The 13,551-nt window shown below is 41.5% G+C and overlaps 1 protein-coding gene across 1 annotated transcript; it reads left to right on the plus strand.

Moving 5' to 3' along the window:
- The first annotated feature begins 4,941 nt into the window (after positions 1–4,941).
- On the plus strand, positions 4,942–7,832 carry pln (phospholamban). The gene is made up of 2 exons (XM_034550741.1): positions 4,942–4,981; positions 7,339–7,832. Exon 2 carries the CDS (start codon positions 7,561–7,563, stop codon positions 7,720–7,722), a length of 162 nt encoding a protein of 53 aa, XP_034406632.1. The 5' UTR covers positions 4,942–4,981; positions 7,339–7,560; the 3' UTR covers positions 7,723–7,832.
- Positions 7,833–13,551: the final 5,719 nt, after the last annotated feature.

Genomic DNA, 13,551 nt, shown 5'->3' on the forward strand with positions numbered 1-13,551 from the left:
ACCAGGAACGTGCTGTTGCATGAAATATCAGTTTAAATGTCCAAATGTAAATATGTACGTGGGCAGCTGCAGGAACTAAAGTACAATTATGTTACTTAATGAGTATTTGTGTTATTATAATGTGATGTAATGACATACTTGGACACTACTATCGTTGCTATGTTACTGTTTGGACATTATGTAAACAGACCTTTAATAGCACCATGAATCAATGACGAAGGTGGCTCTGTTTCCATTTAAAATACCTGTTAACCACGATAGCGTGTGGAATATCCAGTCCTGTCTTTGGCACCACGCGTTGTTTTCTTCTGTCTATATTTATCTTGTAGATACCTTTAAAATGTTCAATAAGATCCAAGAAATAAGCAAAACACTCCAGATTCCCTGAACACTGTCTTCCCCATTCCTCTGCATCCACACGCGTGGAACCTATACAGGAAAATGACTTCACTTCAATACAATAAAAGACATTTTTTCCTGTTCATATATTATTTCTTATAATAACTTCTTAAAAATCTGCTTTATTAGACAACATATTTAGTCCTTATGAGAAAAACATAATAAATGCTGCTCCAAGAAACTGCATTTTAAATGCTAGATTATCAGAAACAAGAGTTATGAATAGAAACGAGGCATCTGCGCTTCCTATGAACAGGTATTAAAAATGGGGGACGCAGGTAGACCTGAGTCCAGATCAGATGCTGGAAGCGGGGCCTGCTTGAGTCCCCCTGTGAGGGGCACAGATGACCCTCTTCTGTTAAACGGGCCTTTATTAATAGAGCCGTCATGTTTCCACAGCTCTCATCCAACTCGCCTCAGCTTCCAATCGCAATCCTCCGCGTTAGCCTCGACAGCCAATCACAGCCCTTCTTCTTCATCATCATCATCACATCAAGCCGATCAGATGTATTTGGATTTAGGTCCAAACAAAAGGGAACTTTTAAATATAATGATAAATAATTTCAGACAGAATAGGATTATTTGAGTGTTTCTCCAACTTCTCACAATAAATACACACATTTAGGATAAGAAGGAGTAATTTGAATTAAAAGAGATCTCAGTAGCTGTTGTTGACCTCCACTGCTGCGTCTTTAATTACACTGAAAGCTTCTTTTTTTTTTCTTCCAGGCCTCCCACCAGAGACCCGGTTCCCCCTCCTCCGTGAATCTTTTAAAGCCTCCGTGCGATGACACGATATTGATGACGCCGTGGAAAGAATGCCGACTGTGCGCTTAACGACACTTAGTGATGCGTTTAGTACCTCCCGTCACCCCCCTTGAGCGTCACAGCAGGACACAACATCTATAAGTTATGGATTATTGTTTGTTCTGTTTTTCTTTTCTTTCAGCTGTGTATGGCTGACGGAGAGATAATATTAGGAGTTATCTGAAGGATAAACAGGCCCGAGGCCGACCATCAGTCAGAGCATTTCTGTACAAAACCCCCAAATTGATACGCAGCAGCTCTCTGATAGGCGCCAGTAGATTTGCCTTTCTATTTCCAGAGGAATGACAAGTGTGTCCAAAGACCCTAAAGACCCCTCAGTGCACTGGATTCATGTTATTTTTAGAGGCCGAGTGTCCAGAGGCACTTTGAGTGATCGTCTCTGGGGAATGCCGTCGTTTTGGGAGGTTTTCTTATGTCGAGACGCCCCCCCCCCCCCCCCCCCTCCCCCGGCTGCGTTTTTAGTTTTTTTATAGGGGCCTTTATTGAAGAAGTTATGAACGCACGTGCCCTGGATTAGAGTTACAGGACAGTAGCCTGCTGGGGTCACGTGCAGCTATTGTGGTACACAAGCAGGACGGGTTGGCGGCCATTTGAGACTTAAAATGACACTATTGTGGATTTGTGGCGATTCATATTGGGTGCGTTTGATTTACGTTAGCGGGACGGGCGAGGCGTGCTGGCTCTGTGGATAATTCCAAGAGATGTTGAAGGTGTGCAGCATTTTATTGATGTTAGATCAGAATGACTCTGTATTTAAAAGTGTTTATGTTGGTGTTATTTTTATATTTGGAGCACTGGCCATGTTTAGTAACCGGGGAGACTTTTGATCCCCGAGGAGGAAGCTCTTCATCACTTCCTGGGAACAACAGGGAAAATGAGAGTGGATGAAAAAAGAAAAATCACGTCTCAAATCTTCCAGAACTCGTAGAATACGAAGCCAATTTCAGATCAATACTTTTTGGCTGCAAAACGGGTTTTAAAGTCACTCTGAGGACCCGAATGCAAGGCCAACGCTCTCAAGCTGCAAAACCCCTTCAAATAATCGAGAGAAATATGTTGTTTCCTCCCCGAGAGTCTTCCAACACTTTGAATTATAATCTGTGACCTAATTATGGACAAACACAGGACTTTAACACTCCATACAACTCAGATTTAGGTGTATGTGGTCTGTGTTTCCACTGCAGTAACCACTGCATTCGTGTTTTCCTAACTCTTAATTATTCCGTTTTAACGAAGCTAAAACCGGACATTCAGAGATTTGAAGGTATCAACTGTACATCATACAGTTGTTTTCTTCATATTTATCCCCTGGGACGGTAAAAAGGTCTCTAAACCGTCCGTAATGTGTAACAACACCTGTCCTCCGCTGCCTCAAGGAACCCGAGGACTCGAAATTAGATTTTCTCTCAATTGAATCTTATTCGAAAAACACTTTAATGTCATTAAAGAAGAGTTTCAGAGGAGAATTGTTTTGGGGGCCCGTGCTTCAAAAGCCCATATCAGATGAACCCTGCTCTTAGACCTCCGGGAGGCCTCTGGGGGGGAAAGCTAGTTGACGGCTCCTCCACATAGCTGGCTATATCTGGAGAACAGAGAGAAAGGGAAGGAGAGAATGTGTGTGAAGCTGCCAACAACAGCAGTAAGTCCTCCAGAGTAAACACAGCTGATGAGGTAAACCCGCCATCCATCCCGAAAGTGCCCTTCCTCTCTCTCTCCCTCTCTCTCTTTAATATACAATCACATCAACAGAACGACGAAGAGGGGTTTTAAAAGCGCGACGAGGGCCTTCGCGTCGCCGATTGAGAACGTGATGAAAGGCGAGGAGGGCAGCTTAAGGACAGCGGCCTTCAGTCAGTGAATGCATCCTCAACGCGGAGCCAGACATTCACGGTGTGTTTACAATACGTGTGTGTGTGTGTGTGTGTGTGTCTGCGGCGTTGCGTTTGGTTTCCACGCCGCGTCACGATCACGCAGCTTTTTGTCTGTGGACGTCCATCACGAGTCTCTCTCTCTCTCTCTTTCTCTGGGGTTTCACCATGTAAGGCTGCAGAGCTCAACTGCTCCTCGGGGGGAGGAACAAAAAAAAGGAAAGAAAACATTGTGGAAAATGTTTTTAATAATTCGACTGGATAGAAACGGATCACTCAGATGCTCACAGTGCGTCAGATACGATGTCTTGCAGGGAGCGCACGTTGTTCCGCGTGCTAACGCGCTGGCATCCACAGAGAGAGAGGCCGCTAGCGTGGCTAATAGGCAAACACAGAAGGATAAACATCTTCATCCCCATGGCGACAGATGACCTTTCAAATAGTCGCCTAGTTTAAGCATTCCTCGATACCGCCGTGCATGTCTTATACATTAATGTTGAGTACCTTGAACCCTCTGGGACGATCCATATTTATAGCTGAGGTAGAATAACTTTATCAAGGTACCGATACAGAACTTGGGAAACACTGTAATCACCTCCACCTTATATTTCTTTTTTAAATAAAAAAAATTAAAGGGCTTGTCTCTTTTGATTGGAGGATGCTGTCCAGGACTTCACACACAAACTCTGCCCAGAAGACCCAGAATGAGTTGTTTCACCCTAAATATCACGCGTTGACCTACATTCATATTGATATCAGTCGGTATGTCACAAGTCATACGTCCAATATGAATAAATCGATCTTAAATGCAGCAGATGGGATTGAATTCTGGCAAATCTATTATTTATTCTCCAAACGGCAGCAAAAATAAAACGATTTCTGGATGTTGCGACGTGGATTTTTTGTTTGGTTTTTTCCACGAGACGCATTTAGAAAACGAGGCTATTTGGGAAATTATTTTGTCGCCGCTGCTTCAACAATAGCGGGATCCCGGAGGATCAACTCCCAGACTCTTTGCACCCCCCTCCCCCCCCCAAGGTGTATATTTAGTGAGAGTGGCGCCGTCAGCTGCTCGGCGAGCGTACCAGCTGTCCATCAGGATAATGAAGACAATAGAGCCGCCATGTTTGATCGGAGGCCAGACTGCAGGAATCCCAACGTGATGAGCCAAGGATGCTCAGCAACAGGAAGTGGAGAGAGCAGGACGAGCACGAGGACTTCACACCCCCCCCCCCCCCCCCCGAGTTCCTTCTAGCTGGTCACGATGCATCAGCATAGGGTCTAAATTTGTATCTGGCAGTTTGTATTAGAATCTGTTATAGAAAGGAATCGTTTGTTCAAAACCAGCAATAAAGTTTTAACATTTGAATACGTGGTGATAACTGCAGGTTGCTGTCATCCCTCCATTCAAAGGTCCTGGGCTTTTGGGAAATGCTGTCAAGCTTAAAAATGGACATTCGAAACAATATGAAACAGAATTTTTTAGTGAGGTATAGTTTCTGAAAAAGCTCGGCTCCACTCCTACGGGCTTGATTAGTGATTAATGCCCCCAAAAAACAATCTGTTTAATACAGACAGGCGATGTCTCATAATATGTGTGAATGAAATGTGAACAGATTCAAATCTTGTGATTATTTGACATTATTTAAAGTGCATTTTAGACCTTTTATGGGTCCCGGGAACCTTGTTTAACAACTTTTAGATTTTAGGATTTAGGACACGGTATCTCCACTCTCCTCGAATCGTTTCTAGGATGCCCTGCCTCTCTCTCTCTCTCTCTCTCTCTCCCTCTCCCTCTCTCTCTAGTTGTGTTTACAGCCTCGCAGAGCGCTGCATATCTGACATTTCTCTCTCAAACTCCAACCAGCTCTGTTCCCATCTGAAAGGTAAGATCCAGCATCCTCCACAGAAACAGCTGCTCTTTTTTTAAAATCTCATTTCACTCCAGTGTAGATGTGGAAGACACTGATGACAGCGCAGGAGGAAACAGCGCTGAGGATTAATGGGGACCAGACGAGTCATTAGAAAAGCATCAAGTCTTGTTATTTCCAGTGGATTCAAAGAGCATGACACCGTTTCTCGTGGAGCACGTTTAAGTCAGCTGTTTATGAAACGTAATTTAACTTATGTGAGGCTGCATTGTGTTAAGATACACTGGGATTAATTATACTAAAGTAGACCAGGACATTACGAGTGATGTGTAGAGAGGGGCTGTTCTCCCACTAGATTGATATTATAAAAATGAGCGTACTTCCAAGACTCCTCTGAGGCTGAGATAAAAATCATTTCAAGGTTTATATGGAACGGCCAAAGGCCAAAAGTCAAATATGAAACACTACAGATTGGGAAAAATAAAAGGGGGTCATGGCATTACCAAGGATTATGAAGCAAAATGGGGAAAAAAAGAAGCTCAAACGATATGTAGAAAGAAGGGTGTGTGGACCTTGATGTGTTTGGACTTTTCCCATCATGGCTCAAACATTCACTTTCCTCTATTCCATCGTGGCCTCTCTTGAAAAGTAAATAGACCGAGTTAAAAAATGTAAAAATAAAAATGTAAAAAGCAAAGGAAACAAAAATAACTAAAGGCGTTTGATTTTATTAGCAGATGGGCGAGCGCGCCTCACTTTGTGATAACAGGTCAGCGTCTGTCTAACCTACATTTTACTCCTTGATCATTTTCTCAGACGTCGTGCCACACGTTGCAAAACACACATCGATATCTATGCTGCAGCTGTCTTGTCAACAGAAATGTGTGTTGTTGATTTAGAGGAATTGGCGTAATAGAGAAAAATAAACGTTGTCGGTGGATTGTGGAGCTGCGTGTGCCATTAGCTCGCAGACGGAGGGAAGCACGGGTCTATTTCCTGTCGACATTTAACTTCTCTTTTGTGGAAACGAGGATTACTTGCACGGTGAAGAGCGAAAGCTCGTCTTTCTCGCATGAAAATGAGTGACAGTCGGCACTCGAGGGGAGGATAACGCGGAGCACCAGTCACTCACACGGTGTCAGTCTGCAACGTGTCGAAGGTCAAAGAGCTGGCAGGACAAATGAAAGCTCCATTTGTGACCTGACGTGTTGACTGATTCAGGGATTACTGGTGTTGGTTCAGGTCCAGTAGGAGCTGTTGTTACCACTGTAAAGCCGCCACAGCTGAAGTTCCTCTAATGGCCACTAGGCGGTGGCACCAAGAAGTGACATCGTGAGCGCTTATTAAATTAATTTACCTTCACATCTGAAGTGAGAACGTGTCACAGAAGAGAAAACGGGGCTTTTGTGGCCTTCTTTCCTGAAGCTTCACTGCTATTAAAGTTGACTTAAATATTACAGTTTGCCAAAGTTTTTGTTTTTTCTTCTTCCACCTGGACCCTGAACGCGTCACAACCTCATATATTAAGTTAAAACTAGACAAAGCCTCTGAATGCAGGTCATTTAAGGTGAGGCAAAGCCGACTGACGGTGCTATCCCAGCGCGTGTGTGTGTTTGTTTGTGTGTGTGTGTGTGTGTGTGTGTGTGTGTGTTAAGGTGCTAACATGTCAAGTGATAAGCGGTGACTCAGAAGCAGATTACGGATGGAAGGAACTAAAGTGAAATGATAAAAATAGAAGTGTTGATTTGTCTGCGTAGAAGCCACCGAATGGCTAAAAGGATTCCTGTTCCTGTTATCTATATATATATATATATATATATATATATATATACACGCTTCACACATCACCAGCTGGACATCAGACGAGGCTCCAGGAATCCAGAGCTGCCTGCAGGTGTCGTTCTGCGCTTCTGTATTACAACAAAACTTTTAATCTGGTTAAAAATAGACCAACACTCACGAGTGCTGAGACGCTGCAAAAAGACGGGTCACCTTGATCTCAAGGGAGGCCACACATCAGACGTGTTTTCTGCTTTTATTCATAACTGAAGTAACTTTAAGGTCCGGTTAGAAACACCCAGACTTCGTGGCATGACCAGGATGGTGGAATATTTTTGGCCGAACAACTTAGTCAGCAAATAACTGTTTAATACTTGTGTTTGGGTTTTTAAAACCACGATTTTAAAGAGGGCTTTAAAGTGAATGAACTCCTTTGAGTCTGACTCAACACCTCTGAGCTGCTCTCTCATCGTCACGCCGTGTGCTGCGATACAGAAGAGCTCAACCACCCAGTCGGGGGTTTTATATGTTTTATTTTTTAAAGCACGAAGGCAAACAGGGATCTATGTATTTAACCTTTTCTTTCTCAGCAGCAGGGAGAAGACCAGAGAAGAAGACCTCTGTGTTTGTTGTGTTTGAACCGCTTCAGGCCTGGACACCGGACCTGAGCCCGTCTCCTGGAAACCGGCACCCTGACCTCACCCCCTCGAACCAGCGCTGACCGGCTCAGCCCAGCTCCACCCGGCCCCAAAACAGGCCCAGCAGCCCTCCTCTCGCCACCCAGCCCGTCAAAGCCCAACCGGTCCGGTGTCTCCATGGAGCGCGTCCAGCACATGACCAAGTCGGCCATCCGCCGGGCGTCCATGATCGAGGTGAACCCGCAGGCCAAGAAGAACCTGCAGGAGCTGTTCGTCAACTTCACCCTCATCCTCATCTGCCTGCTGCTCATCTACATCATCGTCCTGCTGAGCAGCTGAGAGTCCGGCTCTGCGGGTTCGGCTGAGATATGGGGCTTTGTTCTTTTCTTGATACAGGTCGTATTTCTAATTATAATAACATCCCCATATGTCAGCCGAACCCCGTCTGACACCGGCTGAACACAATAATTAATAATAATAATGTCTCCCTGCTTAACTAATAATAAGGTGCAATGTGCAAAATATCAATGCATCGCTGATGTTTCATTTCCCATGAGCACGGTCACTTCCTGCATCACCACCACCAGCAGCAAGGTAGACATGCTGGAAATGATTTATTTTCATTAGTATTTCTTTGTCGTTGCCTGACATACATAAATAAAACGCTTGATATAGTATTTAGAGATGGTTCTAAGCACTGTAAGTCTGTAAAGTGTGTGAAGTATCTTTAGGTAGCTTACCTGCAGGCGCCTCCGATGGGCTAAATTAACACAGAAGTCACAATATACATATATCAGTAGTGAGGAAGACTTCCCTTTGCACGCTGTGATTGAACTTTATGATGTTTTCTGTGTCCGTTTAGTTATTGAAGCTATTGTTGACACGATTTGGTTCATTATAACACGAGCCCACAGTTGTACCGGCCATATTTACAACGTCACCGTATTAGTCATGGCTGGAAATGTAGATAATAAAACCGATAAATTGGAATTCAGACATTATCGAGATAAAAGTGTGGTTTTGTTTTAAACTACGGAACAGAGAAATTGCATGTCAATTAAATTAAAGTGGTTCTTCTGCTGCAAGTGTGGAAACGTGTTTTATTCATTGCACATCGTAAAATTGATAACATTTGGGAAAATACGAGTAATATAATAATTGACCAGTTTATGGGTGAAAATGCTGTAGATCGTGCATATAATCCTAAAAACATGAGGTGAATTGCCTTGATGGGAGAGGAGAAGATAACTCTACAAAAGGCTCTCCAAAACCTCTTCAGAAATATCTTATAATTATTATTACAATGAGAGTTCATTCATAAAAACCTACGTGTTCCGATAGCAGCCGTTAGCGTTAGCTGCGTCACTATTGTGATTGGTTAATTTAATGTCATTAAGGAGAACACCAATCACAGACCTAGAAACTAGTCTTATGCTGGATTCTGATTGGTTATTTCCTTTATTGCCTGTGCTCATTTATTAATTACATATTTAAAGTTATTAGGGGGACATTTATTTCACTTTTATAAAATGACATGTGGCATTATGAAGTAATTAAATGTCTATTCATGTTTACATTTATTTATTAATGTCCTTATTTAATTATCATATTCACACGATGTATGCATTTGTATGTAAACATCCATGTATTTATTTAATATGCATATTCATTTAGTTTAAAGGTGTGTTTAATTGTTTATTTATTAGTGGCCATATGGAATGCCAAATATGGACATTATACATCCATCCATCCATCCATTTTCAATACCGCTTATCCTCATTAGGGTCGCGGGGGCGCTGGAGCCTATCCCAGCTGACATAGGGCGAAGGCAGGGGACACCCTGGACAGGCCGCCAGTCCATCGAGGGCACATGTAGGGACATACAACCAGTCACTCTCACATTCACACCTATGGGACATTTAGAGATCAATTAACCTGCAGCATGTCTTTGGACTGTGGGAGGAAGCCGGAGAGCCCGGAGAGAACCCACGCTGCCACGGGGAGAACATGCAAACTCCACACAGAAGGACCGCTCCGACTGGGAATCGAACCCGCGGCCCTCTTGCTGTGAGGCGACAGTGCTAGCCACTACACCACCGTGCAGCCCGGACATTATACATTTTGTGGTAAACATAAAATATCAGGTTTACTCTTTGCAATTAGATTTCCTCTCTCACACACACACACACACAAACACTAAAATGAGCACAAGAGGAGGCTTTATCTCACAATCATAATTTTACTGTTCCATAACATACAACAGAAAGTATATAAATATAAATAAATATTGCTGTTGCTATAATTGTTATATATATTTCACTTTAAAAATGGCAAGACAGACATCATAAGTCACAAGAGTGACGTCAAATCACTTTCACATAAAAAATAAAATAAAACTTTTTAAAAACGACAATTTATGCGTTTTAATAAGCTGCAGTTTCAATGGTCAGCTGATGTTAAAAAAAAACTACTAATTACACAAGTTTCTTCTGACAGTTCATCTTGCAACATTTAAAAAAAACTTAAAAAGACTTTTGTGAACTCTGGACGAAGGTCATGTGATCGCAATGCCTGCAATAAATGACTTTAACTTTAAAACAACAGCCCAGATGCATAAAAATCAACCAATGGGCTGTGAGAAAATACATAAATTACAAACCAAACAGTACAGACATGAATGGGTACAGTTTTGTTAAAAGAAAACAGGATATTTTCAGCGTTTATTCGTTCATAATACACCACGTGGTCTCTTTAGGAGCTGTTCCCGAGCTCTTATCAACACATCAGATGTAGGTCACGTGATCAGAACAGCTGCTAAATGGACCGCGTGGTCCCAACAATCAAAGAATGAAACCAACACGGACGAGAAGTCCTTAAAGTGCTGAGAAGAGGAAGGAGGAGTGGACCTGCGTCGAGGAAGACCGTGTGATGGAATCGAAAGCTCCAGAAAAAAAGCACAAAAAAAAGCCCCTAAACGGAACCTGGTGGCGACATTGTTTTCCTCAAGGACGATCATTCATTATTGCAGGATGATTGACAGAGAAAAGTTACTTGAGTTTGTCATTTCGAGGCCGAGGTTACAATCTGTGGCTACGACCGCTTCTCGAGAGCATCGGCGTCGCTGTCCGTGGTGCTGAAGCAGCAGGTGGATTCGTCGCGGCCCTCCTGTCACGTTTAGATCTATAGCGTTCTCTTAATTACATAACATAAAGCAGGCGAGTTGTTCACGACAGCCGTGTGTAAACAAACCAAATTCATGAGAATAATCACCTATATTCACAATAAAGAAATGTTTTTCCTAAGCCAACTTTCAAATTTTATTACCACGTTAAATTAGTGGAAAGCTCTTCTACAGACATGTGAATGTGCTTCTTGGTTTAGTTGTGAAATCATAAACGATTGGAAGTTAAAAAATGATGTGATTGTGAGAAAATGCATCGATAAGAAATAACTGAGAAGAAAATAAAGACTTCTGAATCGTCTGATGCAGATGTCGAAGCGTAAATGTCCATATATTCACATCGCTATTTGAATAATATAATCTTCACAGTGTGCATGGAGGAATGAACCGCGGCTCAGCGCCGTCTGTATGTATCCCACGTCGATATTTACATGTCTAACATTATATACGCTGCATCGGCTACGATGACATTCAGCTTTAATGTCACCGTGCTGCGTTCGTGGCGTAAGCAGAGCGTTGGATATTAGGACACTTTCACAATGTGACCCAAATACAGACGTGTCTGCTTGAGTTAATGTCTCAAACTGGTTCCAGGAAGTGTTGCAATGTTGGGAGAAATATGACAAAATATTATCTTAGATGAGAAGATTGATATATAAACTGGTACTTCTAACGGGGCTCTGGGTAAATATATACATATATATATATATATATATATATATATATATATATATATTTATTTATATTAAAATAGTAAGTATAAATAAATAAATATATTTATTTATTTATTTTTAAATAGTAAGTAAAAATAAATATATATATATATATATATATATTTATTTATATTAAAATAGTAAGTATAAATAAATAAATATATTTATTTATTTATTTTAAAATAGTAAGTAAAAATAAATATATATATATATATATATATTTATTTATATTAAAATAGTAAGTATAAATAAATAAATATATTTATTTATTTATTTTAAAATAGTAAGTAAAAATAAATATATATATATATATATATATATATATATATATATATACTTTTTTAGTATTTGTTGAGAATTTATTAAATTATTTGTGGTTGGATTGTTTTTATTAAGGAGCATCTGATATTCTGCGTGATCCATGAACTCAAACAATGAAAGGACAAACACTTCCTGAACCAGTTGACTGATATGGAAGACGATCATCAATGTGATGCTGTAATGCAACTTGATTTGTGTTGTTGTTGTTGTTGTTGTTGTTGTTGTTGTTGAACGCCCCCCCCCCCCCTCCCCGGTGGCGTCCGTGTGAGAGGAAGCCAATTCTCCGCTCTCTCTCCCTCCGTCATCTCTTCGTTGCCCATGACGACCGCGCAGTTTGGAGACTGTACATTACGCGGCGCAACAACCATGTAAACGTTCAAGTCAAGTAAAAAAACAGGCGCACACCCCCCCAAAAAAATAAAAAAAACTGGAGATGTGAGGATTTCAAGTGAGTGACAGCAGCATTATGACGGCGTTTCTGTTTTCACATGCTCTATGGCCCGCCCCACAGGCCGAGGCCCACGGCGAGGGCACCCTGTCGGCGAGGGCACCCTGTCGGCGAGGGCGCCCTGTCGGCGAGGGCCTCGTGTCCAGCGGCATCACAAACAGACCGTAGAAAAACAGTAGCTCGTTACATTAGAAATACTGTAATAGTAATAATTTTAAAAGTTCAGAGGTTTCCAGATGACTCTAAAACGTGAACCGTATGTACACGATCAACGCACCGGGGGGGACAGCAAGCTAAAGTCTTTTTTTGTGTGTTTTTTGTGTGTGATCGTACGGTGGAGGCCAAAGAAAAACCACCAGAACCAACAGCTATGTCTGTCCTCTTTCCTCAAAGACGCGTGTATTTACACACGGAGACACGCGGCGAAGGCAGGAAATCAACTCAACTTTTCAAAGCACTTTCCAGTCAGATTACAGCTTGTAAGACACATGTTGATGTATTAAAATAAATTTAAAAAAGAAGGAAACTCATCGTATATGGAGCTGAAAACATTTTCCTCCTAATATACAGCTGCAGACACTTTATAGTCTCTGCAATGTGGGGTGGTGACATCTTTGTATGAGCTTAAGAAGCCTAGAGAGGAGAAAGGGCAGTTCTCACACAAATATTAATGGTAATTTATGTACTTTTATTGAACTATTAGTTGATTATTCTGCTCGTGTTTTCTTTCCAGGTCAAACTTCTTTTGAGAAACGTTCCCATATTTCAAAAATTACCACTGTTATTCATACTGATAACAAAGAAAAATACGGTCACGCCCCAGTTGTAACTCGTAATTATCCTTTAATACTGACTCTTGTTAAGACTAATAACAACAGCCGTAATCTTGATTTTGTGTCTTAAAAGGTTACGTAATTAAGTTTTTATCAGTGAACAACAATATAATCAGTCCTGACAATTAGAAAAGCTCATATTATCTCCTAAGTTTGGGGGGAAAATAATAATAAATTGAATCAATTACATAGATTTTTCTTCCACTTCCTTAATATGCGATCTAATCCCTGTGTGGAGTGAAATGCAAACGTGTCTCTATATATATATACCTCCACACTTTTGGGTCCGAGGTCATCAAAACGACAAATTCATGGGTGAAGAAGACCTCTAAATGTTCACAGCTCATACAAATGTCACGTTTTTTTTTTTGCACAAAAGCATGTGGTATAAAAAGCGTTTTTATATATATATATATATATATATATATATGTATCCCGCTACCATGCACACTTAGGTGATGACGCAGCGCCGTGCTCGCCCGCGTATGGAAGCCCCGTGGTTGCAAATCACACTGGAATCTCAGGGCTGCACATGATTGATGGGAGCGCGCTGTGATATCAATGTCGCCCCGAAATTACTTTCAAAACCGACAGTGTGATTTCTGTCCAGCTTTAGCTATCTGTCCCATTACCTCATTCATTTTTTTTTTGGACAGATTGTTGTTGTTGTTG

The sequence above is a fragment of the Cyclopterus lumpus genome, chromosome 2 (assembly GCF_009769545.1).
Source record: "Cyclopterus lumpus isolate fCycLum1 chromosome 2, fCycLum1.pri, whole genome shotgun sequence".
Taxonomy (NCBI): domain Eukaryota; kingdom Metazoa; phylum Chordata; class Actinopteri; order Perciformes; family Cyclopteridae; genus Cyclopterus; species Cyclopterus lumpus.